Source organism: Gaeumannomyces tritici (assembly GCF_000145635.1).
Source record: "Gaeumannomyces tritici R3-111a-1 unplaced genomic scaffold supercont2.5, whole genome shotgun sequence".
Classification (NCBI taxonomy): domain Eukaryota; kingdom Fungi; phylum Ascomycota; class Sordariomycetes; order Magnaporthales; family Magnaporthaceae; genus Gaeumannomyces; species Gaeumannomyces tritici.
In genome coordinates, this window is record NW_008804549.1 from 1,816,217 (window position 1) to 1,844,205 (window position 27,989).

General features: G+C 60.4%; 10 protein-coding genes across 10 annotated transcripts; 7 read left to right on the top strand and 3 right to left on the bottom strand.

Annotated features, from left to right (window-relative positions):
- Window positions 1-1,870: 1,870 nt before the first annotated feature.
- On the top strand, window positions 1,871-3,070 carry GGTG_09598 (hypothetical protein). Its single transcript, XM_009227451.1, has one exon. The coding sequence runs from the start codon at window positions 1,886-1,888 to the stop codon at window positions 2,597-2,599; it is 714 nt and encodes a 237-aa protein (XP_009225715.1). The 5' UTR covers window positions 1,871-1,885; the 3' UTR covers window positions 2,600-3,070.
- A 467-nt stretch (window positions 3,071-3,537) lies between these two features.
- Window positions 3,538-5,371, top strand: GGTG_09599 (hypothetical protein). The gene is made up of 3 exons (XM_009227452.1): window positions 3,538-3,916; window positions 4,019-4,226; window positions 4,368-5,371. Exons 1-3 carry the CDS (start codon window positions 3,839-3,841, stop codon window positions 4,916-4,918), a joined length of 837 nt encoding a protein of 278 aa, XP_009225716.1. The 5' UTR covers window positions 3,538-3,838; the 3' UTR covers window positions 4,919-5,371.
- Window positions 5,372-6,140: 769 nt separating this feature from the next.
- On the bottom strand, window positions 6,141-6,697 carry GGTG_09600 (hypothetical protein; the record flags this gene model as incomplete). Its single annotated transcript, XM_009227453.1, has 3 exons — window positions 6,141-6,370; window positions 6,482-6,532; window positions 6,590-6,697. The coding sequence occupies 3 exons, from the start codon at window positions 6,695-6,697 to the stop codon at window positions 6,206-6,208; spliced, it is 324 nt and encodes a 107-aa protein (XP_009225717.1). The 3' UTR covers window positions 6,141-6,205.
- A 2,293-nt stretch (window positions 6,698-8,990) lies between these two features.
- On the top strand, window positions 8,991-11,823 carry GGTG_09601 (molybdenum cofactor sulfurase). Its single transcript, XM_009227454.1, has 3 exons — window positions 8,991-9,495; window positions 9,677-10,945; window positions 11,054-11,823. Exons 1-3 carry the CDS (start codon window positions 9,165-9,167, stop codon window positions 11,356-11,358), a joined length of 1,905 nt encoding a protein of 634 aa, XP_009225718.1. The 5' UTR covers window positions 8,991-9,164; the 3' UTR covers window positions 11,359-11,823.
- GGTG_09602 (hypothetical protein) lies at window positions 9,132-13,274 on the bottom strand. Its single transcript, XM_009227455.1, has one exon. The coding sequence runs from the start codon at window positions 12,962-12,964 to the stop codon at window positions 12,323-12,325; it is 642 nt and encodes a 213-aa protein (XP_009225719.1). The 5' UTR covers window positions 12,965-13,274; the 3' UTR covers window positions 9,132-12,322.
- Window positions 13,225-14,109, top strand: GGTG_09603 (hypothetical protein; the record flags this gene model as incomplete). Its single annotated transcript, XM_009227456.1, has 4 exons — window positions 13,225-13,322; window positions 13,752-13,817; window positions 13,929-13,977; window positions 14,053-14,109. The coding sequence occupies 4 exons, from the start codon at window positions 13,225-13,227 to the stop codon at window positions 14,107-14,109; spliced, it is 270 nt and encodes an 89-aa protein (XP_009225720.1).
- A 583-nt stretch (window positions 14,110-14,692) lies between these two features.
- GGTG_09604 (hypothetical protein) lies at window positions 14,693-15,160 on the top strand (the record flags this gene model as incomplete). The annotated part of the gene is made up of 1 exon (XM_009227457.1): window positions 14,693-15,160. The coding sequence occupies one exon, from the start codon at window positions 14,693-14,695 to the stop codon at window positions 15,158-15,160; it is 468 nt and encodes a 155-aa protein (XP_009225721.1).
- A 48-nt stretch (window positions 15,161-15,208) lies between these two features.
- Window positions 15,209-22,454, top strand: GGTG_09605 (E3 ubiquitin-protein ligase ubr1; the record flags this gene model as incomplete). The annotated part of the gene is made up of 2 exons (XM_009227458.1): window positions 15,209-21,684; window positions 21,774-22,454. 2 exons carry the CDS (start codon window positions 15,209-15,211, stop codon window positions 22,039-22,041), a joined length of 6,744 nt encoding a protein of 2,247 aa, XP_009225722.1. The 3' UTR covers window positions 22,042-22,454.
- Window positions 22,331-24,977, bottom strand: GGTG_09606 (WD repeat containing protein 5). Its single transcript, XM_009227459.1, has 2 exons — window positions 23,381-24,977; window positions 22,331-23,310 (listed from the first exon to the last, which is right to left on the bottom strand). Exons 1-2 carry the CDS (start codon window positions 24,691-24,693, stop codon window positions 22,497-22,499), a joined length of 2,127 nt encoding a protein of 708 aa, XP_009225723.1. The 5' UTR covers window positions 24,694-24,977; the 3' UTR covers window positions 22,331-22,496.
- An 845-nt stretch (window positions 24,978-25,822) lies between these two features.
- On the top strand, window positions 25,823-27,928 carry GGTG_09607 (inositol phosphosphingolipids phospholipase C; the record flags this gene model as incomplete). The annotated part of the gene is made up of 2 exons (XM_009227460.1): window positions 25,823-27,258; window positions 27,382-27,928. 2 exons carry the CDS (start codon window positions 25,823-25,825, stop codon window positions 27,926-27,928), a joined length of 1,983 nt encoding a protein of 660 aa, XP_009225724.1.
- Between the last annotated feature and the right edge of the window lie 61 nt (window positions 27,929-27,989).

Consider the following 27,989-nt stretch of genomic DNA (forward strand, 5'->3'; position numbering starts at 1 on the left):
CGGTCGTCGTGNGNGGNGGNGGGGGGGGGGCACGGGAATTCCCACCTGCTCACATCCATGTCGGACCCGCTCCGCCCCACCATCAGCCACAGCTCCCTTGATGGGCGACTTGGAAGCCCAGAGTCTCCGTCACTAGGTATCAAGGTCCGAGGGGAATCGAGAGAATAAAAATGGCAAACGCTCACCAGGCATCCTTCAGGACACTTGGTTAGCTACGGAAGTCGCGGCTATCTTTGCTTCGTGCCTCTTCTTACTATTTTACTGCACTATCCCATGAGCCCACTCCAACCCACATCAAGACTTACAACAACCGAGTTACCTTACGTTTCATCCCATTATAGGAGGAAGCTCTCGAGGCTGCGATTTTTACTGGTTGAATCGTTGCAGTAGATTAGTTATAGAAACATCCGACGAACGGGCATTGAAGGCTTCTGCTCAAGCAGCCACCCTATGACGACACCTCTGGCGCCCGTTGCTGCAGCTTCATCAAAAGATCACATATTGCCGATAGAGACGAGATGAGGCCGCGACTCCGCAGTACTATGTAAAGTGAAGTTGACAGCTTCTATCGAGGTTTTCCCTTGTACCATTTGCACCCATTGGCATGGCAAATTCTACCGCGCATTCCAACGGACGTTCTGTCTTGCGCGTAATCGTCCCATAACGTAAATGACGATGTCGGTGCATCCCTCTCGCACGACCCCTCTGAAAGGGAGGTTCGCAACCTACATACGAGAATGGAAGGCCAGACCAATGTCTACGGTTGGTATGCAGAGAGATCTGAACGGGGGCTTGCTCTGTGGAGGTGTCACCCCCAAGCCCCTGGCCAATTGCGCACAGCGCCGCGGCCGTGTTTCGAACGCGGCTCGGGGCTGCTGGTCCCACCCCACGTGGGTGTTTGCTGGGGGAAGTTTCTGGTGCTGGTGACGGGAGGCTCTGGCGTCAGGGAATCCACAAGGCAAAGAAGACTTCCACCACAACAAGCAGGTTGTGTTTGCGTTTGGATGTCGCCGCACTGGCACCGCTCGGCCGGGCGAGGTCTGCGATGAAACGGCAAAAACGCGGGTCGATGCCATCACACACGATACGGGTTTGTTGGTTGTAGTTTCTGTGCAGGCAGAGTATTCCGCAAGTGGACAAGCATCGATATCTCCTGCCGCAGGGATATTTCTGTCGGCAAACGCTGCGGATCCGGCAGGCAAGACAAGCCCGGCGCGACTTGCGGGGTTCAAGCTTTTCCCAGTTTGCCTGTTCAACCTGGAATACGAAAGGGGTCGGAACCGGAAACAAACTAAAGGACTGGCCAGCGGAAGCCCCACCCACCGCAGTGCTCCTGCATGAGGTGATTCATCAATGTGTAGAGAAATCGAAAGGTACATGCCCGTGGTGTAGTATGGATAAAAGTCAGGCGCCAGTGGGTGTCAATGGCCCCAAGTCGTGAGGAGCTTGATCTCCACGGCTGCCAGCCACTTTCGACCACTTTTGGGATCGCCAACGTCAACGATTGGGTCTGGAGAGCCCAGTTGGGTGGTGGGGGCAGTGGAGGCAAGTGGAGGGCAACTGGAGCGACCGTCACCACATCTGCGGAGCCGAGCCAGGCTTACGGCGATCCGCAGCCAACCATGCAGCCGTGCACGCCAACTTTTTTTCCAGGCATGCCATGCCAACCAACAGCAGAGACTGGGACGTCACGATGTCGTGGATGCTTCCTCCAGGAGCCCAGCCTGCTTTTGCCGGCCAGCCCAACTAATAGCACAACGCTACTGCGTTTGTTGGCAGATGGGAAACGCACGTTGCTCATGCACGAATGCATTGGTTCCGCTGCAGGCTGTCCTTTGGGACGACAAATCTTTTTTTTTTCTCCCGCACTAATGTGCAGAGAACAATGTCCGCGCTTAGTTGTGGCTGTGGAGTGGAAGATTCCGACAGCAGGTTGGGTCGCGGGGAACTTGTGAGCAATGCCTGCATGTATGATGGGTGGATGGGTGCCAACGTGGGACGAATATTCCGGCTGAAGTCGTGGCATGGCATGGCATGGCATGGCTTCGTGGTTGGCATCCCTCGGACCATGGAAGCCAACACCTCAAAATTAGGACGAGAATCCAGCGCTAGCTCATCCGACATTGAAGGGGCCCTGCGGCCTTCTCGCAGGCTGCCGTGCGCGCCATTACGGCCGTCCCTCCTCCCAAGGCCCCCTGCAGGGATCCCGTTGAAACGAAACATCCCAAGACCGGGCTCAGCCAGTCAGAATGCCGTCGCAATAAACCGTCAGGGGTCAGCACAGGGGCCCTGCGTGGCCGGCTGGCCAAACAGAACCAATCGCATGGTGGTTGCCCAGGAGCCAGGCGGGCACGCAGCCTGGAGGCGCGAGGCGCAGGGAGGCGTAGATGCCTGCATGCAATACATGTGCAGACGCCCATTTCAAAATTTGCGGCTGCAAAAGAAGCGATTGCTAGCGCCGAAGAGAAGGAGAGACGAACCAAAAAGAGAGAGAAAGACAGACGGCGCACTGATAGCGGAGATTGCTCCAGGGGGCGCGTGCTCCGCCCGCACGGACGATGCGATGGCCCACGGGAGCCTCAGGTCTGGGGAAACCTGAAAATGTAGAATGCAGGAAAGCGAGCGCCCTGCACGATCGGGGAAGAATGGTGAGGGCGGACCAGCCAAGGTAGATCCCTGCGGAGCGCGTCGCCTGTTGACATGGAATTCACGCAAAAGATTTGCACGAAACCGGCACGGCGGGCTTGATCCCGCAGATATGACGCCTCTGCCAGAGTTCCCAGTCGCCAATTTGTCTGCTTCCGCTGCTCGCAGTGGCCGGCAGTGTGCGGCTGCGACCCGAGAAGCAGATTGATTCCAAAGGCCTCGTTGATCGGACCAACTCATTAATTCCCAGAGGTCGGCTACCACATGAGAAGCAGTATGATTCCAAACGCCTCGTTAATCCGACCATAGAACTCATTAAATTCAAAGGTCGGCTACCACATGGGAAGCAGAATGATTCCAAACCCCCTCGGGTGAAGGCACGCCGTTGAATGGACAGGAGGGGAAATAATCGCGAACTGCCCCCCATCGCCAAGCCTCAATCTGGGGGTCACCACTCTTTGTTTCGTTTCGTAGCCAGCTGCTGCCGCCTCCTTGCTTGGTGAGGCCGGCTCCCGCCATTGGGTGGTGTGGGGCCAGGCGCCCCCGTACTACCTAGACAACTACTAGTACAACAGCCCGACTGCCCGACTGCAGGTACGGCGAGCCTGGGTCGCCTATCCATTAGCTGGGGCACGACCCCCGTTCGCGAGTAACGTGTTGGCGATTTTCCGCCCAGGCTGGGCATGCTCGTTTGCATCCGAGTTTGTTTGCATTTTCCAAATGGATGATGCGTTGCGAGCTTCTCCGTCGTCTCTGCAATATCGGGGCAGTCCAATCTGACATTCTACCAGCTGAGGAGGTGGTTGTCGGTAGCACTTGCGCAACCTGACCTGTCTCCTTCCGCCCTTTGATCCCGGCCTGTGTCTCCATCCATCATTGCTGCCCGCCGCCCTTTGTCATTGAGTGCTGCAGGAGTAGGTGGTACCTTGGCGTGGCTCCCCCACCCCTGCCGCCATCTTGTATTCCCTCCCTTCAGCACCGCCTCTTCTTTTTCTTTATAAGGCTTCTTTCCTCGCCGCCTCTGCTTCCCGCCCTCCCTCACCTCACCACCATCCGTCGTTCCTCTTCTAAAATATTCGGCCAATAGACCGACCACCTGGCAGACCCAACGCCGCGACCACGACAACCTAGAACTGCGCACCGTCCTCCTACCTCCTCATATCCATACAGGAAGCACAGTTAGACCGCAACGATGCAGACCAAGACCATCGCTACCATCCTGGCCACCGCCGCCGTCGGCGTCAGCGCCCAGAACGAGACTGCCACGGGCGTATGTCAACCCGGCTCCTACATAAAATATGACGGCACACTTGGCTGTCGACATTCCAAACAAGCCTGACCGTGCTTGCTGACATGGTGGTTTCCAATGCAGAAACTTGGTGACGCCTTGGTTGTCTCCAACAACCCTCCTGGCGTCGTCTATGTCGCAACTTTGCCCGAGGTTGCCTGGACCAAGGGCTCGGCCTATGCCGACGGCGGCAATGCGAAGGGTCACGTCTCGGCTGTTGCTAGCCCCGACGGTGTCGGTGTCATGTTCACCGTCCACTTCTCCAACCTCCCCAAGGAGGGTGGTCCTTTCAGTGAGTGCAGCATTCCCCGTGTGCCACACCGTGGGCGCAATCCACTGGATGGCAGCAGTGCTCGCGTAATCAAGAAAAAGCAAAGAAGAAGGGAAAACAAACAATAATAAGAAATGACGATACTGACCAATCAACCTCTAGAGTACCACCTTCACGTTGCGCCGGTCCCCGAGAACGGCAACTGCACCGCCACGCTGGCGCACCTGGACCCCTTCCTTCGTGGCGAGAACCCGCCTTGCGACTCGTCGGCACCGGAGAAGTGTGAAGTCGGCGACCTGAGCGGCAAGTGGGGTGAGGTGAAATCGGACCCTTTCACGGCCACCTACACGGACAAGTACGCGTCGACATTCGAGGGCATCGGCGCCTTCTTTGGCAACCGCAGTCTCGTGTTCCACTATGCCAACAAGACCCGCATCACCTGTGCCAACTTCAAGAAGGTTGAGGGTGGCTCGGGCGGCAGCCAGCCTCCCAAGCCTGACGCGGATGACTGCACATCTACAACGGCAATGGCCGCCTCATCCACCATGGCCACGTCGGCGCTGGCGACCCTGTCCCCGACCATTCCCTCCAACACCACGGGCCTCCCGACCACGTCCCCAACTATGCCGGTGACTGCCGGTGCCGCGCTGCCTGGCATGGCAACGGCGGCGGGAGCAGTGGCCATGCTGGCGGCCGTCGCGTTGAACATCTAAACCGCCATGGAGGGGCCTCGAAAATGGGAAAGAAAAGAAACAGAAGAAAAATATCTGGGGGTTGCTTGGGCACAGCGGCGTCGGGCGTTAAAAGGGGTCAAGGGTTGACCTCGTTTCTTCTCAGTCAGGTTGACTGATACCGGATCGGCTAGAGACGGTTTTGGGATGTGTTTTTTTTCCCTTGCTCTTTACTCTTCTTCCTTCCCTTCTCATCCTTAGATCCTGTTTGGTCGGGTGAGGCTCGGTAGCCTCGCATGTCGGTAGAAAGGATCAACCGCCTCGTACCTCAAGGGGCGGCTGCGGAGGAGGGCTGTAATGTTAATTGGCTGCTTGCCTTGTCACATGAGAGCATAAGTTTAGTTCGAAAGTGATAGCACGAGTAGATAGTTCTAATTCGAGAAAACATGGCTCAAGAGAAGGCGGTTGACGTCTGCCAATGTGGTTTTGTGCTCGCCTGATGCCGTCGCTGGTCTACGTGTGCTTGATGATTAGGGGACCGGTGTGACTTTGGGACATGGCGAGAAGCCAGCCTGAGTGGCCAGCGCGAGGGTGTCCTCTGGCGTCGTCTGGGTCACGAGCCTCGCTTGACAAGCATGGTGATGATCCCAGAAGCCCGGGTCCACTTGCTGGCCCGTGCGACCCGAGACGCACCGTGGATCAGTTCAGCAGGAAGTCCTTGTGATGCGGTGCTGGCCAATCTTGGTGGAGAATGTCCAATGGTCCCCTTTTGAGACCCGTCGTGCCGTCCCTTAGACTCCAAGCTGGCATCTCGACGGTCACGCTTCCACGCCTCCATCCATTCACAGCAGTTTTGGGCCTGAGCTGCGACGAGCCGGTCCTGCCCTGACGCCGCCGCATGCCCAGGCCGCTGTCAAGACGCAGAAGGAAGCGTCCCTTGCAGCGCTCCGCCTCATGCTAGGTGACCAAGTGGTGGCTAATTTGGTATGTGTTCCTCGTCACATCCTTTGCTTTTTTTTTTTCTTTTTTTTTCCCTTCTCCCCTTTTTTCTTTTCTCCTGCTTCCTCTCCTTTCTTTTTCATACCGCTGCACATGGCAACGGCCCTGCTGTAGCCTGCACTTGCGCCGCACGAGTAGGTCCGAAAAAACTCCCCACCCGACCGGCCAGCCACGTCGTTTCTGTCTAGGGACGCAGGCTAGTGCAAGCTGCCACTCTAGTTGGCCGCGTCCTTGCGCAAGCGCACATCTGTCGACCAGGGGACGGGAAAGGACAGAGGCTGCCCAAAAAATCAACAATACACCAAAAAAGGTAAAAGTGGAGACACTTTCCTAGATCTCGCTCGACAAACCATCGGCAGCTGGAATCGGCCCTTGCAAAACGCAGTGTATAAATTTGCTAGAAAAATAATAGGGATCGCATTCGAAGCTTTTGCTTTTATATTCGCTTACACTACATTTTAGGCTTTTAAATAAATTGTTTTGTGCTAAGAATACCTGGTGAGGAAGGTGCATCCTTTTGGTGTATTGCTAATTTTTTGGGCAACGTGGCGGGACAGAGAAGCCGCTTCGTGAGCTGCCAACAGCTTGGGCGAGTAACCAACGAACCCGACCCTGCGCACCCCCTCCCGAGCGGAACTGCCCGTCCAATCGCCCGACCTGTCACATCCACGCACCGTGCCCGAGTTCCCCACACAGAGATAACTATCGACCTACATGCCGAGATCCGGGGTTTGGCTCCTCTGGCGGGCGTCTGCCCACAGCGACGCCCGCGGCCTGTCTCGGGCATATGCAAGCGCACACCGCGAGCATGGTTCTGTGCATGTTGCGGCGCCCAAGAGAGGGGTATTCTCCAGCGATCGCCTCGACACGGGCCCGAACTATGTACCGGTGAGGGTACTCTTGCCACCTCGCCCACCGCTCATGAAGCCAAGGTATCCAGAGAGGTATCAACAATCCCTGCCGCCGTCCCCTGGGCGAGCCCGCTCGAGGACATACTCCAAGCAGGCGCTGCTGGCCCTTTCCATGAACCCTATTCTATGACACCTCCCGCCCTCTCGTCTACCCGCTACTCTGCTGTCTTCTTATTTTGCCTCATGAATTCTTCCTGTTCCTTTGCACATCAGAGGCGGATGTTCCCTTTTCGGCGTTTCGTGCGGCCTCTTCCAGCCTAGTGGCGTCAATATCACCATATCAGCCTGGGATACGGCCGTTTATTCGCCTGGGGATAATGCTGTGCGACCACCTATGGCGGACATCACAAACCGGCATGCTGGGCTCTCATGGCTTTGCGGCCACGGCCATGATGCCAACGATATCCCTCCGTATGCCACGCATGCGCCTTTCGGGCTCACCGCACCTCACCGCGTCGCGGACCCCACGTGCTTTTTTCCGCATTTATCTGTGAAGACCAACCCAAAAGGGCAATTTGACTTGACCGGTGCCTTCGGACCCACCCTGGAGACTTGACGGTCTGATCCCGCCGCCCAGATATCTCCTCCCCATGACCACGTCCTCCATGCATACCCAGCTGTAGCGCGTTAGATATTTTCCGCCTCCGACGTTTCCTGCTTGGCGGTTCTCTGTCTTGCCCCTCTGCCCAGCTTGACCTGTGAGGTTCTTGTGATGGGCTGGCAACTTTGGACTAAAAAAAATACCGCTCCTCCTGCTTCCTCGCGGCCCCCAAATAACTCCGAGGTGGTCCCCTCATCATGACTCAGCTTGGCGACTGGGATACGACCACCCTTTTCTTGTCCAGAGAGGAATCTTGGGGGCTTGGTCAGAATTCCCACTCATCTGTTTGCCTATGTTTTGGGCAGCACCAGTAGTATTTTTGCTGCCCTGGTTCCATTCTGCCAGCTAGCGGTTTTTTTTTATGATATCCGAGCTTAGATCCACTGCCAGATGTGGAAGGCTGCCCGGATATCGCCAAGCTTCTCACCCTACTACCCTCACTTGATTACTTATTCGCCCCCTTTCAGCAAGGGAAAAGGGAAAGAGATGGAGAGGGAGGGGATGACGAGGGACGAGTCGAAAGCGAGAGAGTTCTCTAGCGCCATCTTCTTTTGTTGCGTGTTATCGCTAGCGGATCAGGCTGGCCGCCGCTTTCGGCTACTCAACCGGAAATCCAAAGTGGGACGCGGCACGCTATGATCAGTCGGCTGGTAAATTTACATGGCTTCACCTCGTTTGTCCTGCAGGAAAGCTCCTCACCTGTTCCGAGCTACTGCAGGCCTGCTGCTCAGCCTTTGGTCGTTGCCTATCGCGTATGGCCTTTCACACACCACCTCCTCGTCTCGACTCGTCTTTCTTTTCCCAACCCGTCCTTAGTCTATCTTTATTCTATTTTTCTTTATTCTTTTTATTTTCTTCTTTATTGGGCCATGTTTTATTTCACGGGAACCCGAATTTGCCGCCGAGGCGCGACATGAAGCGGTAAAGCCATGAGATGAACGGAATGTGCCTGGGTGTTCGATTGGGGTGGCGTGGAGCTCGAAGCTCGCCAACGGCAGACGAGAGCGGCGAGATTGCCCACAGCCGGCCTCGCCTACACATCGGTCAGCATTCGCCAACCTGCAGTTTGCTAGGCACCATCTTGGTCCCCCTCCCTCTCCCCGACCTTGGGTCCAGAGGGGATGGGGCGGGCAGCACAGTGGCAAGTGAATGCCGCCCAACTATCGTTATGCAGCAGTGGCCGGGGCCCAGCCGCATCCACCTTTCTAGGCCGAGACTAGAAACTAGAGACTTACTTCCATGTCTCCACGTCGCCACGGCGGCTACTGCTCTGGTGCGGTCATGGAGACGAGACGAGACGAGGGGGGGAGGGTTCTTCGGGACCGGGGGCTCGGATGGGATGGTACGGGAAGGGAAGGGATGGGCAGCGGACAGGTTGGGTTGGGTGGTATCACGACGTGCGTCAAGCTGGCTAGCGTCGCCCGCTTGTCGACATGTCAAAGATGCACGCATGTACATGGTTGTGGGTGGGTGGTAGTCCGCCGATGTGTCCTCGGCCTCCCCTCCCCGCCCAGGTCGGACTATAAACCGCTTCGCTTTCGGACTTCTGTTTTCACACAAATCAAATCCACTGCTTGTCTCACCTTTCTCTCTCTGCTTCCCAGTCCATACCCAAGCCCTGCTGCTTCCCCCTGAGACTCGTATCTTCCCATTTGGTTGGCTGCTCTTCGTTGTATTCTTTGTGTAGCAACTCCTACTTTCGTAAGAAAGAGGAGCCAGAAGAAAAACAAGGAGGAACCCCAGCCGGCAAAGCTACCCGTCGAGACCCAGAGTCAGCATGGCTCTGCTGCGACTGGATGGCCCCGTCCGGGCCCTGCGGCCACGGGCATGCCTGTGGGCGGATCATGCCGTCAGACGACCCAGGTCACACATCACCAACAACAACCACCCTAACAGGCCGCTCCTCCTCGTCTCGTCCCGACAGCATGCTGCTGCGTGTCAGAGTGCGGCCCGAGACTCGCTTCGCCGCTGGGCATCAACCTACAGCCAGCCGGCGGCGACGCAGCTCATGCCGCCTCCCCCGGCTGGTCTCGAGGCATACAACGAGGGTCCTTATGGTGAGGCCGTCGAGATGCTGAGGGACAGGGAGTATCCGCATATGAACCAGGGTGAGTGTGAGATGTGCTTTGACTCTTGTCCACTTTTGTTCCTCTTATTCACCTCACCCACCCCCCACTCCCTGTTATAACCACCTACAACAATACACCCAATACACACAGCACTTGGTCGTCTATCACAAGAAAACACACTGTGCGTAAGCCCAACTCTCTAACAATGAGCCCTCACCAGGCATCTACCTCGACCACAGCGGCACCACCATCTACGCGCGCTCGACGGTCGAGGCCTTCGCCGACAAGATGACCAAGAACCTGTACGGCAACCCGCACTCGGCCAACGAGCCGGCCAAGGCGTCGGGCGACATGGTGGACGAGATCCGGGACCGGGCGCTCCGGTTCCTGGGCGCGGACCCGGCGCACTTCGACCTCGTCTTCGTGGCCAACGCCACGGCCGCCATCAAGCTCGTGGCCGACGCCTTCCGCGACCTGGCCGAGCGCACCTGGAGCGGCTCCTTCTGGTACGGCTACCACAAGGACTCGCACACCAGCCTCGTCGGCGTCCGCGAGCTGGCCGGCGGCGCCGGCGTGGCGAGCGGCAACAGCGCCGGCCACGCCCGCTGCTTCGGGTCCGACATGGAGGTCGAGGCCTGGCTCGCCGGCGACGACATGGGCCGCGGCGCCATGGAGAACAGCATCCGCGGCCGCCGCCGCGCCGCGGGGGGCCTCGGCCTGTTCGCCTACCCGGGCCAGTCCAACATGTCGGGTCGCCGGCTGCCGCTCTCGTGGGCCGGCCGGCTGCGTCATGGGGGGCCCGGCGGCGGGAGTGGCGGGCGCGGCCTGCACGCAAACACGTACAGCCTCCTCGACGCGGCGGCGCTGGCCATGACCAAGCCCATGGCAGGCGTGTTTGCCGACCCGGACGCCGCGCCCGACTTCACGGCCCTGTCCTTCTACAAGATCTTTGGCTTCCCGGACCTGGGCGGGCTCGTGGTGCGGCGCGACTCGGGCCACATCCTGACACTGCGCAAGTACTTTGGCGGCGGCACCGTCACCATGGTGGGCGCCGTCGGCAAGGCGTGGCACATGTCCAAAGGCCACGAGGCATCGGCCGCGGCGGCGGCCCAGCCGCCTGGAGCCGCCGCCGAGTACAGCATCCACGACGGGCTCGAGGACGGCACGCTGCCGTTCCACAGCATCCTGGCGCTGGGCGAGGCCATGGGCGTGCACGAGCGCCTGTACGGGTCCATGGACAACGTGTCGCGCCACACGAGCCGCCTGGCCGCGCGCCTGTTCCGCGGCGTCGCCGGGTTGAGGCACCACGACGGCGCGCCCGTGTGCCACATCTACGGCGACGAGGAGGGCACGCGCCCGGCCTTTGGCGACGCCGACAGGCAAGGGGCCACCATGGCCTTCAACGTCGTGAACCCGGACGGCACCTACGTGCCCTACTCCGAGGTCGAGGAGGTGGCCAACAGCAAGGGCATATATATCCGCTCCGGAGGTAAGTCCCGATATCTGCTACTATAACTAGTAGCCCCTCCACGCCCCCTCCAAAAAAAAATGGGCTGCTAACACATACACGTCCTTTTGTGACCTCCCGAACCCACAGGCATCTGCTGCCCCGGCGGCCTCTTCACGGCCCTCGACTACGAGCCCTGGGAGCTCGAGCGGGCCATGTCGGCCGGCCACCACTGCGGGCCCCACGGCCTCAGTATGGTGAACCAGCTGCCTACGGGCGTCGTGCGCGCGAGCCTGGGGCCCATGAGCACCGCCCGCGACATCGACGTCTTTGTGCAGTTCCTCGGCGAGACCTTTGCCGCGAGGCAGCAGGAGACCCCCGAGCAGCAGCAGCAGCAGCAGCACATCGACAGCGGGCGGGACAGGCCGCTGGAGGCGCTGGCCTGCTTCGGCTAGAATCGCCCGAAGTTGTCTTGTTGTGTGGGTGGGGCAACTCGCCTCTTCGGGGGTCGGTCGGTCGGGTTGATGCTGGGTTTTGGCTTCCCATGACGTTATGATTTGGCTTTTCTTTTTTTGGTCCGGTCTACCGGGGTTTCCTGGGGGGCTTTGGGAGGGTATGCATGGCGTGTGGTGTCGGGGAGTTGCAGAGTGAAATATGCCCGCATGTGGCACAGTAAATAACAGACACGTTCTCTCTAGCGTGAGGGTGGGTGGTTCGGCGGGCGAAAGGTGTTGGGAGCGGCCAGGTGATTCAGCACTCACGGCAGTTGCTCGACCACAGCACTAGCTGGGCAGACGGGGGGGTGACAACACCAATCTTTTTGCGAGACTGACGAGGCTTGGGGTCTTCTGCCCGCTGCCTGTTCACACTCCTTTCCATGTTTCCCTTTGTTTCTTTCTCTTTTTTTTTTCTTTTTTTTTGGCTTGCTTCCTTTATCTTCATTTGATATCCCTCGTTATACCAGACCCAATGTCGTGCTTAATATGAGACCCAGCTGCGTGCGGCATTCTCTATAGATATTGCATGTGCCCCCAGTGCCCCCAGCGACGGTCCCAGTGAAAGCCCAGTGCGGGTCAGCGGTTGGGCCCGGCGTTTCCGTAGGTGGAAAAAACATGGTGCATTGCCGCCTTGTCGGCTGCCACCCTCGGGCATCCGGGGCCTGCAGCCAGACCTGCATGGTCCAAGTGACACTTCAATGTCACCCAACCTTCCCGCAGGTGCACTAATACGTCTTTGACAGCGCTCGCCCGACAGAAGAGACGGTCTGGCTGCAGGCGAGGTGAGCGATCACGTGGTCGGTTGGAGTCGGAGGGACTCGGCGCTCCGCTCCAGAAACGTGACCACCGCTGGGTGAGCTGGAGGATCCGAAGGGCGAGAGATAGCATGTCTGACAAAAAACGTGAGCGGCCTGTGAACGGCTCACTTCTCATTGGTTGGGCCCGAGTCCTTTGTGTCCTTCGTCTCCTTGCTCTCGCTGGCCGTGTCGATGCCGAGGGCCTGAAGCTCCCTGACAAGCTCGTTGATCTTGATCACCTTGGCGATCTGCTCAGGGAGGAGCGAGCCTCCGTCCTCCTTCTTCTGCTCGAGCTCCCTAGCCTGCTTGAGTTTCTTCCTCAGGTTCCTAACCTTCTTCTCCTTCTCAGCCTCGGGGTTCGCCTCCTGCGGCTGCGCGGCATCGGGGGCTTCTGCCGCGGCCGCGGCCGCCCCATCCTTGCCAGCGGCGCCGGCGGGCGGTGTGGGTCCGTCCTCGGCGGCCTTGGCCTTCTTGCGAGCCTCGCGCCTCTTGGCGTTCTTGTTGCTGGCGGCGGACGAGGCCCCGCCGGCGGGGGCGCTCTCCTTCAGGCCCTCGGCGCCGGGGATGCCGGCGCTCTTGCCGCGGTTGCGGAAGGCCTCGGCGGTGCGGTTCTTGTACAGCTCGACGTCCTCGGGGGGCCTGTATCCCGGGCGTATCTTGATGGCCTTGCGCGTGCTGCCGTCGGCCCTGGTTGACTCGGGGATGTGGCGTTGGCCGTCGTCGTCAGTGATGATGCCCGACACCGAGGGCACTGCCTCCGAAGGCATCGTGGGGAAGGCCTTGTTAAGAGTCCGATTTGGTGACGGTGGGTGTGACTCGTGAGTGCGGTGGTTGAGAGCGTGGACTGGGGATTGGGTTTGCTCGGTAGGGGCGTGTATGGTATTTATTTCATCATGGGCGATGCATCTCAGAAGTTGTGGTGAGAACTGCGCAGCGCATTGCAGCAGAACTTGGAGGGGCGTAGAAGGAGCTGGCGGAGAGAAACAATCATCTCCTCAGACCAAGTCGAACTGAGTGCCCGAGCTTGATGTTCGAGCAGGTGCCACCCGTTCAAATGCTGAGGTTGTGCACCCCGCTGGGCACCCACTCAGACGAGGGAGCTATGGACTTCAGCCGCCACACCCGGTCAGTCAGGGCCCATGCAAAGCCACACCACACCACACACCACGCGCAACAGCCACACAACCCGAAAGCTGCCGGCGAATCGGAACGGGTTGGTTGGTGATGCAGGCTGAGCAGATTGAATTTCCAGCTTTTTGCCGACCATCACCACCAAGCAACCTGCACCGCGCATCGCCAGCCACACCATAGTCCGCCCACGGTCTCTCCGCGCGAAACTCGAGCCATTGAATTCCACAGCCGCCATGGTCAGTATCGCCGCTGTCACACCGGCCTGCCGCCCGCCAGGTTCGCCGCAGAGAGTGCTCCGCAGACTGACAATGTGACACCAACCGCATCCAGGTCTCCGCCATCTACAAGCAAGTCGAACCCTCGAGACCCCTCCTGATCAGTCGACGGGCCCGCCGCTCTAACACTCGCCGTCCCCTTCTTTAGTGCCCTGTTCAGGCGCAATGCCGTGATGCTCGGCGCCGTCTTCGCCGGTGCCTTCGCATGGGAGATGTGCGTAGTTTTCTGAGCCGATCCCCACCGGGACGACTCCTTCGAACCGACCGTCGACGGCCGGACACGATCACTGCGGACGGGGAATAGCTGACGGGGGCAACGCAATAGGGGCTACGACTCGGTCATGAACAGGGTCTGGGACAACATGAACAGGGGGGTAAGAAGCAAGCCATGCCCCTCGAAGGGCCGACAGGAACCTGCAGCAGCTGCCTAACCTTTGTCTTCTTCACAGCGCCAATGGAAGGATATCCGCCACAAGTATGCGGAGGCTGTCGAGGACGACGAGTAAACGGGACGAGCGCGAGCCGAAGCCAACAAAGACAGTGCTATGCGCCGTGGAGCTGCGCACGAGTATATCAGAGCCGATGTGTACAGCTTAGAAAGAAAGAAAAGCCCGGGTTATCATCTAGACGGTCAAATAAGTTCATCCTTCAACTGAGCATCCCTGCAGGCTGACGTTCAAGCATCTGTGATTCACTGGCCCCGTCATCGTGCAGCCTCAGTCGAGGCACTGAATGTGACGGGCGCTGGAAGGAATGATGTCGCGGGGTTCAACTTGGAGCTGGGACTGGGACAGGCACTACACTCGGCATCCCTGGGTTGGACTGGTGATGCGGACAGGCGTTAGTCACTGGGTTTAGAAGAAGTAGTTGGGAACAGAGAGACACGCATCAATAGAGATGCCCCAGTGCGAAGAAGCACGCCCCCCCAAGTGAGAGCTGGTGTAAACTGCATAGCAAATAGCAGGCAACTTGTAGAGATTAGGTGATGGAGCTTTGATCAGGTATTGTTACTATCCAGGTGACTGAACAAGATGCACCTCGCCATGTAGAATCAAGGTGCACAGTCTCCCAAACCCTGATTATCTGCATATGATTTCTGAAGGCACTGTGGCCGTTCAGAGCGATGAGACTGTTGCATCGCTGGGTTTAGGCAGTTGCATGAGCTCAGGCAGCACAGTGAGACCTTGCCCACTTGGCGGCGGCCATCCTCAGCTGCGCAGCCCTGTCCAGAACCCCGCTGGGTGCCTCGAGCTTCGCAATTGCCCAAAACAGCTGCAGGCAACCAACCGCCCTTCAACGGCGCCTCCACGACTACAACCCCGTGCGGTGCATGAAACTTCCATTGCTAATCCCCAACCCTTTGCCTCGACCAATAGACCCAGCATCGCCAGCATCGCCAGCAAGCTCTCCTTTCAGTTTCCTGCCCGTAACACCACGCCGCTGCAGCCCCAGTCGCCGACCTCCCGCCTCCGCCCCACGATAGCTTGCCCGCCCGCCTTCTGTGCCCTGATAAAGGAGGCTCCGACAGCCACCAGCACTCGAGCTTGCCCCTCGTAACCACAACTGCTCCTCAAGAATGACCTGATCCAAGACACGGCCAACACGATGGACGAGCAAATGTCGTCGCAGGAGCAGCAGCTCTGTCAGTTCCTGATGGGGCTGCCTGCCATGCACAAATACCGGTACTCGGACACGGCCGCCCGCGACCTCCTGAGCGCCCTCTTCTGGTCCATGGCCGGCGGCCGCGAGGAGTACCTGCGCCTCTTCTTCCCCGACAAGGGCGGCCCCGCCCGTCCTGACGGCACCCTCAAGCTCCGCGAGGCCCAGGGCGCCGTCCAGGGCGCCGAATTCACCGAGGCCGCCCGCGGCAAGCCCTGCGGCCACATCTTCCGCGCCGGCGAGGCCACGTACAGCTGTCGCACCTGTAGCGCAGACGATACGTGCGTGCTCTGCGCCCGCTGTTTCGACTCGACCGACCACACGAACCACATGGTCCGCATCAGCGTCTCGCCTGGCAACAGTGGCTGCTGCGACTGCGGCGATCCCGAGGCCTGGAAGCTGCCCATGTTCTGCACCATCCACACCATCTTTGACCACGACCGCCTCAAGGGCAAGGGCAAGGAGTCACTCGTTCTGACCGACGACCTCGTCACCAGCGTCCGCATGACCATCGGCCGGGTCTTGGATTACCTGTGCGACGTCATCTCGTGCTCGCCGGAGCAGCTCCGCTCCGCCAAGACGGCCGAGTCCATCGAGCTGGACGAGCGCATGTCCCGGCTCTCGTCCACTTATGGCGGCGGCGATGTTGGCCCCCCTCCCGAGTACGCCGTGCTTCTGTGGAACGACGAGAAGCACACTGTGCACGATGTCAGAGACCAGGTCGCCAGGGCGTGCAAAGTGCCCCTGGCCGAGGGTCTGAAACGTGCCTACGAGACGGACTCTATTGGCCGGTCCATCCTCTACTTTTCGGAAAGTATCCCGGACCTGCTCGACATCGCCAAGATCCTCGAGCAGATCAAGGTCACGGTCACCATCCGCTCCTCCCGAGACACCTTCCGTGAGCAAATGTGTGGGACTATGATCGAGTGGTTGTGTGACATCTCGGGATGCTTCGTCGGCCAGGACTCCCAGGTCCTCCGCCGCGTCGTGTGCGAAGAGATGCTGAAGCCGTGGCGACGGGGCAGTCCTGCAAACCATGCCATCGTCGGCGAGAATGGCATGGATGACGAGGATCTCATCGACCAGAAACGCGAGATGGAGGAATTTGCGAGCTGGGTGGCTGGTAACCGCGGCGCTGTGGAAGCCCAGCTGCTGCAGGCGGTCCGGCAAGGAGGTCGTGTCGCTGTCATCAATGGCCTCGCTCGGGGATTCCTTGGTCCTCCTCAAGTCGAGCCTGAGGATGATGACGACGACGGCGACGACGACGATGACGACGGTGAGGATGAGGATGGCGACGATGCAGACATGGCCGGCAACCCCTTGGGTGGTGTCGACGAAGACGAGGACGACGGCAATGGCGGGGACGTCGACGATGACGACGACGATGTCGTTATGGTCGATGCTAGAGATACTGCCGACGTTGCTATGGATGATTGGGCGGGGCAGCAGCAGCAGCAGCAACAGGAGCAGCGGCCGCCCGCCACTGAACAGCCCCCAACAGCCGTTAGGGAGGACGAGACAGCCATGTCAACCTACCCGGTACCACCGCCCCCACCGCCCCCTCCTTCAGCGGCTACGCGCCGGACCAGAAATCGTGACGTGACACCGTCGGACTCGGACACAGCCGAGCCCCTAATCGCGCCTACAGTTTATGCCAAGAGCAATATCGAGGTACCCAAGACGCCGGGCGTAAAGCAGGACGCCAAAAAACAGCCGCCGAGGCCCGGTAAATACTGGCTCGAGGTGCCTCAGGCGTATGTGGACCAGGGAACGCTGCCCGTTGCCGAGGATCTCTTTCAACGGGTGCGGTTGGACTGGATGGTGCTATTTGACCTGCGCATGTGGAAGAAGGTGCGCAACGACATCAGGTCGCTATACATCTCGACGGTCGTCACCATCCCTGAATTCAAAAGAGTGCTCGGCTTGAGATTCGCGGGGCTGTACACGACGCTGGCACAGCTATATCTCATTGGAGATCGCGAGCCAGACCACTCCATTATCAACATCTCGTTGCAGATGCTGACAACGCCATCCATCACAGCTGAGGTGGTGGAGCGTGGGAACTTTTTGACAACCCTGATGGCCATCCTGTATACCTTTTTGACGATGCGCCAGGTGGCCCACCCCTGGGATGTGTCATCCAACGCCGTCCTTGCCTTCGACACGGGCTCGGTCACTAATCGGCGCATGTACCACTTCTTCATGGATCTCAAGTATCTCTTCGGCTCGCCGCATGTGCAGGAGCGCCTGCGTACCGAGGAGCGTTACCGCTTGCAGTTCCTGGACTTGGTCAAGCTGCACCAGGGCATCTGCCCCAACACGCGTGCTGTCGGCGAGCACGTCGAGTACGAGACCGACACATGGATCAACGCATCCTTGGTCACCCGTGAGATCAACCGCCTGTGCAGGCAGTTTGCCGAGTCGTTCCGAAACCTCGGCGATAGCGACTGGCAGTACCTGTCTAAAGCCCTTCGCCTCGCTGCCAAGACGGTCATCATCAACTCCATCGGGGCCGAGCGGGCGCGGTTCACGCAGGCCGAGATCAAGGACGAGGTAAAGTTCAAGACACTTGGCGATTTTGAGCTGGATGACAGGCCCTCGGGCTACCGTGTGGTCAAGTTTGTGGTCGAGGAGCACCCCATTAGCTTCCACCACGCCCTCCACTACACGCTCTCGTGGCTGGTCGAGTGCGCCAAATCGATGCCCATCGAGCAGCTACGCGCCCTGCTCAGCTTCACGGCACAGGAGCTCAAAGCGGAGCCGCGATCCATGGGTCGTAAGGTCATGCCGAGGCGCGAGATGCCGCCCGAGGACTACCTCATGGCAGCGTTTGACTACCCACTCCGCGTCTGCGCCTGGCTGTCGCAGATGAAGGCCGGCATGTGGGTGCGGAACGGCATCAGCCTCCGCCACCAGGCGGGCACGTACCGCGGCGTCAGCCACCGCGATGTCTCGCACCACCGCGACATTTTCCTCCTGCAGACGGCCATGGTGACGTGTGATCCAGGCCGCGTGCTCGCCTCGGTCGTAGACCGCTTCAGCATGGAGAAGTGGGTCAAGGGCATCTTCGAACAAAAGTCGACGGCCCAGGACGACATCCAGCACCTCGACGTCGTCGAAGATATGCTCCACCTCCTCATCGTCATTCTCAGCGACCGCACCTCGCTGCTCCCTACCGAGGTTGAGCCCAATCCCAATCTGATGACTATACGGCGCGACGTCACCCACGTCCTGTGCTTCAAACCCCTCTCCTTCTCCGAAATTTGCAACAAACTTCCGGACAAGTACCAGGAACAGGAGGACTTCCACACCGTGCTCGGCGAGATTGCCAACTTCAGGTTCCCCGAGGGCAACTCCGACGTCGGCACGTTTGAGCTGAAGCCGCAGTACTTTGAGGACGTCGACCCCTATATCGCGCACTACAGCAAGAACCAGCGCGAGGAATCCGAGAACGCCTACCGCAAGGCCATGGCAGCCAAGACTGGCCGGCCGGCCGACGACATAGTTTTCGAGCCCAAGCTGCGGCCCATCCCTTCTGGCGTCTTCGCCGGCCTCGCTGCATTCACGACTACGGGCATGTTCGCCCAGGTCATCTACTACAGTCTTCTGTACCCCCTCGTAGCCACCAAGCTGACACCCAACGTCCCCTTGACGCGGATCGAGACGTACTCGCACGTCGTCTTGCACCTGATCCTGATCGCCATCTCGGAAGACAAGGCGAGCGGCGACGAGGCCGTGGCTGGTGCCCCTTCCTTTGTCGAAAACTCGCTGAACAAGGTGGCCCGGAGCAACTTCATGCCAGATGCGCCGTCGGCCAAGACGATCGTGACGCTGCTGGATCTCATGTCGACAAAGACGGAGCTCAAGGCCTGCCATGCCAAGATCAGCCTGATTCTGAAGCGCATGCGCCAGAAGCGACCGAGATCCTTCGAGGCCGCCTACGCGCGCCTGGGCATCTCGATTGACCGGATAAGTACCGCATCTCCGGCAAGTGGGCTCAATGCGGAGGAGGAGCGTGAGAGAAAGAAGCAAGCGGCCAAGGACAGACACGCCAGGGTCATGGCCCAGTTCCAGCAACAGCAGCAAAGCTTCCTGGAAAGCCAGGCAGATATCGACTGGGGCGATGTCGAAGATGAAGAGGGTGAACCCCAGCCGATGGAGGAAGAACAAAAGAACTTCTGGAGATATCCTACGGGGACCTGCCTGCTATGTCAAGAGGACACGGACGAGCGCAAACTGTACGGTACCTTCGCCTTCCTCACAGAGAGCCCGATCCTGCGGCAGACGGACCTGCAGGATCCGGATTTTGTGCGAGAGGCGCTCAACACGCCCAAGAATCTTGACCGGTCAGCCGAGAGCACCCGACCGTTTGGTGTCGCGCGCGAGAACCGTCAGACGGTGCAGAAGGTCAACTCGGCGGGCGAGCTGTTCACGGCGGAGCGCCAGGTGATTGGCAAGGGCTTCCCAGCCAGAAATTGCCAGTCTGGTCCCGTGTCGACAGGCTGCGGCCACATCATGCACTACGCCTGTTTCGAGATGTACTTCAAGGCCACCGTCGCCCGCCACACGCACCAGATCGCCCGGAAGCACCCCGAGAACACGGATCGGCTCGAGTTCGTGTGCCCGCTGTGCAAAGCGCTCGGTAACGCCTTCCTGCCCATCATCTGGAAGGGTCATGAGGACTCGTACCCTGGCGCTCTGCACCCCACCCGCTCGTTCGCCTCCTTTCTCGTGGACCAGACCTCGTCGAGCCCGTACTACGCACTCTCAGCGATGCGGCCACACGACCAGGTTCAGCTCTCGTTCAGGAACTACACGCAAACTGTGCTCCTCAGGGATCTGGCCGAAAAATCTTCCCAGTTGATTGTCGAAGCGTGGGAGTTGCCGATCGGTGGCCTGGCAGGACTATCATCCCGGATACCAGGCGTTGGGGGCCTTGCCCGCTTCTTTGCTCCTGGGCCGACTGCGGCGGCGGCGGCGGCGGCGGCGGCGGCGGCAGCCGAGTCTCCACGCCAGGTAGGCTCTGCGCCCGAGGCTGCCGGCGACATGCTGAAGGAGCTCATCGCGGTTTACCGGCGCCTCCTTGATACTCTTAGGACCAACAAGATAGCGTCGAATCATATACCGGACATTTCGGACGACAGCTCGATCGAGCTGGGCGCTAGCGACGTTCTGGCGCGAGCGGTCGGCTACTCCATCTCGGCGGTTGAGATCGCACAGCGGGGCACCGACACCGAATACGGGCTGACGCTGCTGGACAAGATACCGGAGCAGGTGTTGACGCACCTGCGGATCCTGGCCGAGACAGTGGACTCGTACATCTCGGTGGGCGCGCAGAAGCTCGCGGGCGAGAACCGGGTGGATGCAGAGTACCGCAAAGACAGCGAGCGGCAGCACTGCCAGCTCTTCATGGGCCAGTACCTAGGCCACGAGACCAGCAACTCGCGGCGGCCCATCGACAGCTACCCGCCGCTGCTGGCCATGGACCCGTTCGTGTTCCTGTGCGAGAGCGTGTTTGGCGTCATGCGCATGCAGAAGTTGGAGATTGCGCACCTGATGAGGCTGTGCTACCTGGCCGAGATCACAAAGGTGGTCTACCATATGGGCCGCAACATGCCGACCCAGGCCTGGATCTCGCCGCTCGTGGATCCGCAGACGGACGACCCGGCCCTGCGCAACTTTGCGTCCTTCTGCCTCGGTGTCGTCGAGCTGGACATGACAACCCGCACGCGCGCCGGCGCCCCGAGCACCATCATGGACGTGTCCATCCTGGCGCGCGACAGCCTAGGCGAGAACCGCGGCTTCGACCAGCCCGGCTTCACCTCACTGGCGGACTACTACTCGTTTGTGCGCCGCTACGCCCTGGCGTTCCTGCGCAAGTGTGTCGTGTTGCTCTACGTTCGCTTCGGCGTCGACTTCAACAGCCACGTGTCGCCAAGCCCAGAGCTGGAGGAGCTGGATAGGCTGACTGAGGCGCTTCGGGTGCCCTCGTTTGACGAAATGTGCGCGGCCCTCGGCGGCGGCGGCGGTGGCAGCGCTCAGGGCAGCGACGGCATGGGCGGCGACGGCTCGGGCGAGCGGTGCGGCTGGCCGGTGCAGGCGACGCAGCAGCTGGTGCACGGCTGGATACGGCACGACGTGCTGCACCCGCGCAAGCCCAGCTTACCGTCAAGCGCGCTCGTGAGCCACCCGGCCATCTTCGAGCTCGTGGGCCTGCCCAAGAACTTTGACCACCTGATCGAGCAGTGCTCAAACAGCCGCTGCCCCACGACGGGCAAGGACGTGTCGGACGCGTCCATCTGCCTGCTCTGCGGCGAGGTCTTTTGCAGCCAGGCCATCTGCTGCCTTAAGGAGGAGCGGATCGGCGAGGGCAGGAACGGGAGCGTCAAGCGCATTGGGGGCTGCCAGCAGCACATGAGAAAGTGAGTATTGTTTTTTTCTTTTTCCCTTCTCCTTCTTTACATGTCTATAATTTACTAACCTGTTCTCTCTTCCTCCCCCGCAACACCAGGTGCCAGAAGAACGTCGGCCTGTTCATCAACATCCGCAAGTGCTCCGTCTTTTACCTCCACGGCCCCGGGGGCTCCTGGGGCCCCGCGCCCTTCATCGACAAATACGGCGAGATGGACATGGGCCTGCGCCACGGCCGGCAGCTCTTCCTCAACCAGAAGCGCTACGACTCGATGCTGCGCAGCCTCTGGCTCGGCCAGGGTATCCCCAGCTTCATCGCCCGGAAGCTCGAGGCGGACATCAACAATGGCGGCTGGGAGACCATATAGCTCTGTATCTCTTTAATCCCTTTTTTTTCTTCCTCGCTCTTCCTTCCCCCCTTTTCCTTCCTCTTGTGTGCCATCATCGAAGATGGCATGTTTTTTGGGCTATGCTATATAGCATCCCATCTACAAACGACGGCGGTATGATGCTATACGACACGGGCGGGTAGAAACGGGTTATCTTCACTTACCCTGATGGATGATAGAACAAACCGATCCATCTTTTTTTTCTTCAGTATCTATACAGCATCCGACTTTGCAAGACGAGGTAGATCACCGAAATAGGCCAAAGCTTTTTGGAGTCTGGAAACGAGGTTCCTTGGCTTCACTTTCGTTCAAGATGGGGTATCATTGTGGTAGGTGGATGCTATCGGTGTATTAGGGCCCCAAATACGACTGCACGCTATGCTACTTGTGAAACGGGTCATTGATTCCCCGGCGTAGATCATAAAAATGCGATCTCATGCCGCAAGGGCGTCTGCTTCCTTGGCCAGCGCAGCCTGTATGTCTGCGTCGTCGATTTCCATGGCGCCGTCGTCGACCGCGTGCTCGGCGTCGCCGCCGTTGTTTGCGCCATTAGTCATGACCTGGTCCTCCTGCTGCTTCTCAACCGCCGTCTCTTCGGCTTGCTCGGTGCCGGAGGCGGGCTTCTGCCGCCTCGCGGCCCTGCCGTTGTGGTAGACGACGATGCGGCCGTCCTTACCGGCGCTGACCATGGTGTCGCCGACAATGTCAACCCAGAAACAGACGCCGTCGTGCGCGGCGGTGATGCGCTGCACAACCTCCTTGCTGCTGACGTCCCAGAGCAGAACGTCGCCGTCCTCACTCGCGCTAGCCACGAGGGCCTGCTGCCCCGACGGCCCCCGCCGCTTCCTCCGGTTCCTCCGGTTCAGGCGGTGGCGCAAGCCTAGCCGGCTGCCGATGTCGTCTTCGTCCCCTAGGACGTCGACATCATCGTCGCCGTCATCACCTTCTTCGTCGTCGACTAGATCGGCCCCATCGTTTGGCGCACGGTAGTTGTCGTCAGTGTTCTCGTCGCCCTTTCCGACGGCGCCAAAGCAGCCGCCGATGCTGAAGCCTGTGTTCAAGTGACCTTGATATGTCTTTTTAACAGTTGAGGGTAGGGTTATATAGTCCCACATGCGGATGCAGCTGTCCAGATTAAAAGCCAAAACGTATCGTCCATTGGGCGAGAAGCACACGCTGCTCACGGCCGGGTTATCTTCGTGCACGAGCGTACGAAGACATTGGCCTGTCGATGTGTCCCAAATGCGGCTGTGGTGGTAGCAAGTTAGATCACTGGGCAAGTTTCAGGCATGCAGGGAAAAGGATGTATACAACGTACATGAGCCCGTCGGTGGAGCAGCTAACGACGAGAGTTCCATCACGACAAAAGTCAATGCCACTGACGGGGTCGCTGTGAGCGGGCAGGCTCCGCATAAGACGCCCAGCCCTAACATCCCAGAGGAAGACGGCCTCGTCGTAGCTCCCGCTGGCGAGGATGTTACCCTTTGGTGAAAATGCAAGGCAGTAGACGTAGTTGTGATGACCCAGCAGCGGGCGCTGGGAGCCACGAGCAACGGCGGCAGCGGCGGAGGGCCCGGTACTGGCTTCCTTCCTCCTGGCACCGTTGGTGGCACGTGCCCGCCCACGTCTGGTGTCATCCTCATCCTCGTCCTCGTCCCCATCGACGTCAACGCCGTGGGCGGGCTCGGCGCTGGTACGGTCCCACAGGCGGATGGCCTTGTCGTCGGACCCCGTGGCGAGGGTGCCCGAGTCTGGACTCCAGGCAAGGCACGAGACGCCGGCCATGTGGCCGACGAGGGTATCGATATGGGCGCCCGAGACGGCATCCCACACGCGGGCGGTGCCGTCGGCTGACGCCGAGGCGATCCAGCGTCCGTCTGGCGAGATGCGTACCTGTGAGATGGGTTGCATATGGCCCTTCAGCTCGAGCCTCGGGCGGTACCGGATCTTGACCTCGGCCGGCTCGGGATTCGGCGACTTCTGCTGTTGCTGCTGCAATAATTGCGCCTGGAGGACATCTTCATCCGGCGGGGAGCGATAGGGAGAGTGGGAGCTGGATCCGGAGCGGGACCTATAGGGGGATGGCGACCCCAAGTGGGAGCGGGTACGGGAACGAGAGGTTGGCGAGCGGGAGCGGGAGCGGGAGCGAGAGGGAGAGCGGGAGGCCGAGGAGTGGTCCCCTATGCGCCGAGATCTCGAAACCGACCTTGACCGTGACCTTGACCTTGACGGAGATCGACGATCCGGCGACGATGATGAGGATCTTGAGTGTGGCGAGCGCGAGCGGGAGCGGGTCCTCGACAGGGATGGACTCTGAGGCCTCAACCCGGGCCCGGACCTTGATGTCGGCCGGGCAGACCTCAAGGGTGATGGCGACGAGTCTGGTGATCGGGTTTTGGAGGGCGGCACAGAGACGGCGGACGGGATGGTATTCTTGTCGTGGGCGGGTGGTGGTTTCGGGTTTCTGATGGACAGCCGGCGCGGGGTGAAGGCTTCGTCGTCTCGGGTGAGAGGGTCGGGCGAGGAGCGGGCATCGTCGTCGTCATGCGGCTGCTGCTTGCCATCACGCAACACCCTGCGTCGCTTCGACGGGGGCTCAGCGGCGGGGGTGCCAGCGGCCGGGCCCGCCATGGTGGCGGTTTAGCTGTGGCGGTTTAGCTCAGAGAGCAGCGTCGTTGGTTCTTGTGGGCTGCCCCAAATTTGCTTTGACAGAGCAAGTAACGGAAGCGTCACGCCAACCAGGCAAACAGCCCCTCGCAACGTCGGCTCTTGTCGGCTTTTGCCGGCTTCCATGCAAAGGAAACAGTCGGCAGGCAGGCAGTCAGTCCGTCGCGTGGGCCTTGGGCGGGCTGTGTCGGGAGCACGCGTGCGTCGGAGGATTGAATTCTGCCAGGGCGGTCGGCAACGAACAAAGCTCCCCCATGTCAACTGCCAGGGCGAGCACTTGGGTGGGCCTGAGTCTGGGCTGCCTGAGCCTTTTACTGGACCCCCTGTGTAGAGCCCACGTGTGTGATGGCGCATGTTGGGTGCTGCGGCAGCAAGTTCGCAGGCCGGGAAAATGCAGGGATGGCTGCTGAATGGCGAAGCTGCAAAGAAGGTAATTTGCGGGACTCCACCCAAATCGCCGGTCAAAGTGGAGTGACGTAGGACAGGTGTGATGTTTAGCGTCGCATTCAATTCCGATTTGACGTCGTGCTTTCCTTTTTTCCTTTGTTCAGAGGCCCGCTGGCCTGTGATTTGTTTTGTTTACCCCGACGATTGCGTACCAGTCGCCCATGTGAAGCGACGAACCACCATGTGCCGTTGTGCTGCTCGCTCCCCCGTGTTCTGCGATCCCTGGTATTACTGTGTAGGTATTACGCAAGGCCTGTTGTAGGGCCTGTGGCCCTGTCAGGTCAGGTCTACCACTGGCCAGGATCCTGGAAGCGAATCCTTCTTCTTGGGTATGGTTCCTGACCCGAGTTTAAGGGGTTCGTTCGGCTGTTTACCGGCCGTGTCTGTATCTGTGTCTGTGTTCATTGCTGTCTCTCCATCTTCTTGTCGTTCTTGGTTTCTTCTCTCCTGCTTCTCCATCTTCACTCCTTACACACCACCACACCACCTGCCGCCAACTGCCTCTTGACTACCTCGGCTTCTGACGGGGTTTTAGACTGTCGAGGAGCTAGCAGGGAGCTGGTGCGTGTCCGTGTGCTACCCGTGTGCGTGCTCTCGCAGCCACCAGACAGGGCGAACACAGGCACAGTCATAACCACACGTCACGATGGACGAGCTACCAACCGAAATCAGTATCGTCACGCTCAACTGCTGGGGCCTCCGCTTCATCTCCAAGTGGAGGGCCCAGCGGATAGCCGAGATCGGGCGCCGCCTCGCCATCGCGGCGCCTGCTATCGTGGCCCTGCAGGAGGTCTGGAGCGAGACCGACTACGAGAGCATCCGGCTCGAGACCCGGGCCGTCCTGCCCTATGGCAAACTATTCCACGGTGGCGTTGTGGGCTCCGGCCTCGTCATCCTGTCTCGCTGGCCCATCGAGGACACCAGCCTGCATGCCTTCCCGCTCAACGGCCACCCGACGGCCATCACGAAGGGTGACTGGTTCGCCGCCAAGGGCGTCGCCTATGCTCGCATACGCTACGGCCCGGCGCGCCACCACATCATCGAGGTCTTCAACACGCACACACATGCCGCGTACAGCGAACCCGATCATGACCAGTACGCGCCTCACCGGGCTGCCCAGGCCTGGCACTTTGCCAAGCTGCTCCGCGCCGCCGCCGACCGCGGCCACCTCGTCATCGGCCTCGGCGACCTGAACGCCCCTCCGAAGTCGCTGCCCCATCGCCTCGTTCTCTCCGAGGCCCCCGTGATGGACGCTTGGCAGGCCGTGCACGGCGACGACGCCAGCAACGGAAACATCAGCGGCACCATCCCGACCGCCGACCGTAACCTCAACGTCAACGGCGTCACCTCGGACAGCGCCTACAACACATGGGGCTGGAGTTGTTCGCGCCAGCGCCGCCTGGGCGCCCCGCCGCGCGTGGCGGAGTCGGGCGGCAGCGGCGCGACCCGCAAGAAGGCGCTCACGCGCAAGGCCAGCCGCCACATGAGCCTCGTCGAGGTGAGCGACCTGCGCGCCACCACCAGCAACCTGGCCATCGAGCGCCCACGCGTCGTGGCCGCCTGGGAGGAGGACCCGGGCATCCACCCCAGCTGCCCGGACGCCAAGGCCCGCAGGATAGACTACGTGTTTGCCGGGACCGGTGACCGGGACCTGCTGGGCGGCGAGTGGGGTGTCCGGTCCGCTGCCGTCGGCATGGTCGCGCGCCACCGCGTCCTGGGCTGCTCTCTCAGCGATCACTTCTCCGTCGACGTTACGCTCGAGTTTCGGCCCAGGACCCCGGCCGACGACGGGGCCGGGTCGAGGAACCGGAAGAGCGTGCTAGGCGGCGGAGCCTTTGGCGCCGGCGCCGGCCACGGCTTCGGCTTCAGGAACAGCGAGGCGGCCCTGGCGGCCGCCGGCCCCGCCCTCTCGCCCGAGAAGTCGGTGTCCAGGCGCGGGTCTAGCCTCTTCTCCATCGCGGCCATGAAGCCGCGCAAGAGAGGCGCCGCCGCCGCCCATTCTGTCAGCGACATGGACGACAGCCGCACGATACGCGTCACCCGGGGCACATACCTCCAGAGCCCTGCCCCTTCCATCCTCGAGTCCGTCGAGGGCGAGGGCGATCAGCCACCCAGGCCGTCCATCACTTCCCCCGACCAAGCGACCGCCGGCCAGGAATCCTCCGCGGGCGGCCACCTCTCTACCAACGCGCCAGGCCACGCCAGGACAGCGAGCGAGCCGACGGGGGCCGAGCGCGACCACCCGGGAGCAGCACCACTACAGCCAACAACAACCGCAACTGCGGCGGCCGCCGCCGCCATGTCGGGAGGCCAGCGTCTGGAGGAGAAGCAACGAGCAGCGACGCGGGACTACGACGAGCTGCTGGAGCTGGCCGACGCCTGCTTCGAGCGCGAGGAGATGTCCATGTTCTGGCGCACCGTGCGCTTCGTCACGGGCGTCCTGACGTGGGTCGGCTGCCTCGTGGCCGTCTGGTTCGTGCCCGTCCAGCACGCGTCCTACGTCTCCTTCGTCCTCGTGCTCGTCGGCGGCCTGGCCCTCTGCCTCGGCGCGCTCGAGGGCATCGTCGGCCTCCTCTTCATCCCCTCGGAGCTCCGGGCCCTGCGCGAGTTCGAGTGGGAGGTGGCCAACGCCAGGGCCGCCGCTGTCGCTACTGCTGCCACCTCGGCCGCCGTCGCCACGAGCAGGCTGACGCAGCAGAGCTTTGCCGTTTCATCCTTTACCACCCCTTCTGCCATCGGCAAAGCCTGGTGACCTGTCCCCTTATGTGACTTTGCCTACCATATCAATCTTTTATTTGGTGTCAAGGTTCTTC

Bases quoted from the DNA above. Each gene is read 5' to 3' on its own strand.
- GGTG_09598 (XM_009227451.1), top strand. From the start codon at position 1,886: ATGTCCGCGCTTAGTTGTGGCTGTGGAGTGGAAGATTCCGACAGCAGG.
- GGTG_09599 (XM_009227452.1), top strand. From the start codon at position 3,839: ATGCAGACCAAGACCATCGCTACCATCCTGGCCACCGCCGCCGTCGGC. The intron at 3,917-4,018 runs GTATGTCAACCC...TTTCCAATGCAG, and splicing joins AGAACGAGACTGCCACGGGC to AAACTTGGTGACGCCTTGGT. The intron at 4,227-4,367 runs GTGAGTGCAGCA...ATCAACCTCTAG, and splicing joins CAAGGAGGGTGGTCCTTTCA to AGTACCACCTTCACGTTGCG.
- GGTG_09601 (XM_009227454.1), top strand. From the start codon at position 9,165: ATGGCTCTGCTGCGACTGGATGGCCCCGTCCGGGCCCTGCGGCCACGG. The intron at 9,496-9,676 runs GTGAGTGTGAGA...AGCCCTCACCAG, and splicing joins GTATCCGCATATGAACCAGG to GCATCTACCTCGACCACAGC. The intron at 10,946-11,053 runs GTAAGTCCCGAT...CCGAACCCACAG, and splicing joins CATATATATCCGCTCCGGAG to GCATCTGCTGCCCCGGCGGC.
- GGTG_09602 (XM_009227455.1), bottom strand. From the start codon at position 12,964: ATGCCTTCGGAGGCAGTGCCCTCGGTGTCGGGCATCATCACTGACGAC.
- GGTG_09606 (XM_009227459.1), bottom strand. From the start codon at position 24,693: ATGGCGGGCCCGGCCGCTGGCACCCCCGCCGCTGAGCCCCCGTCGAAG. The intron at 23,311-23,380 runs GTACGTTGTATA...CTACCACCACAG, and splicing joins TGCTCCACCGACGGGCTCAT to CCGCATTTGGGACACATCGA.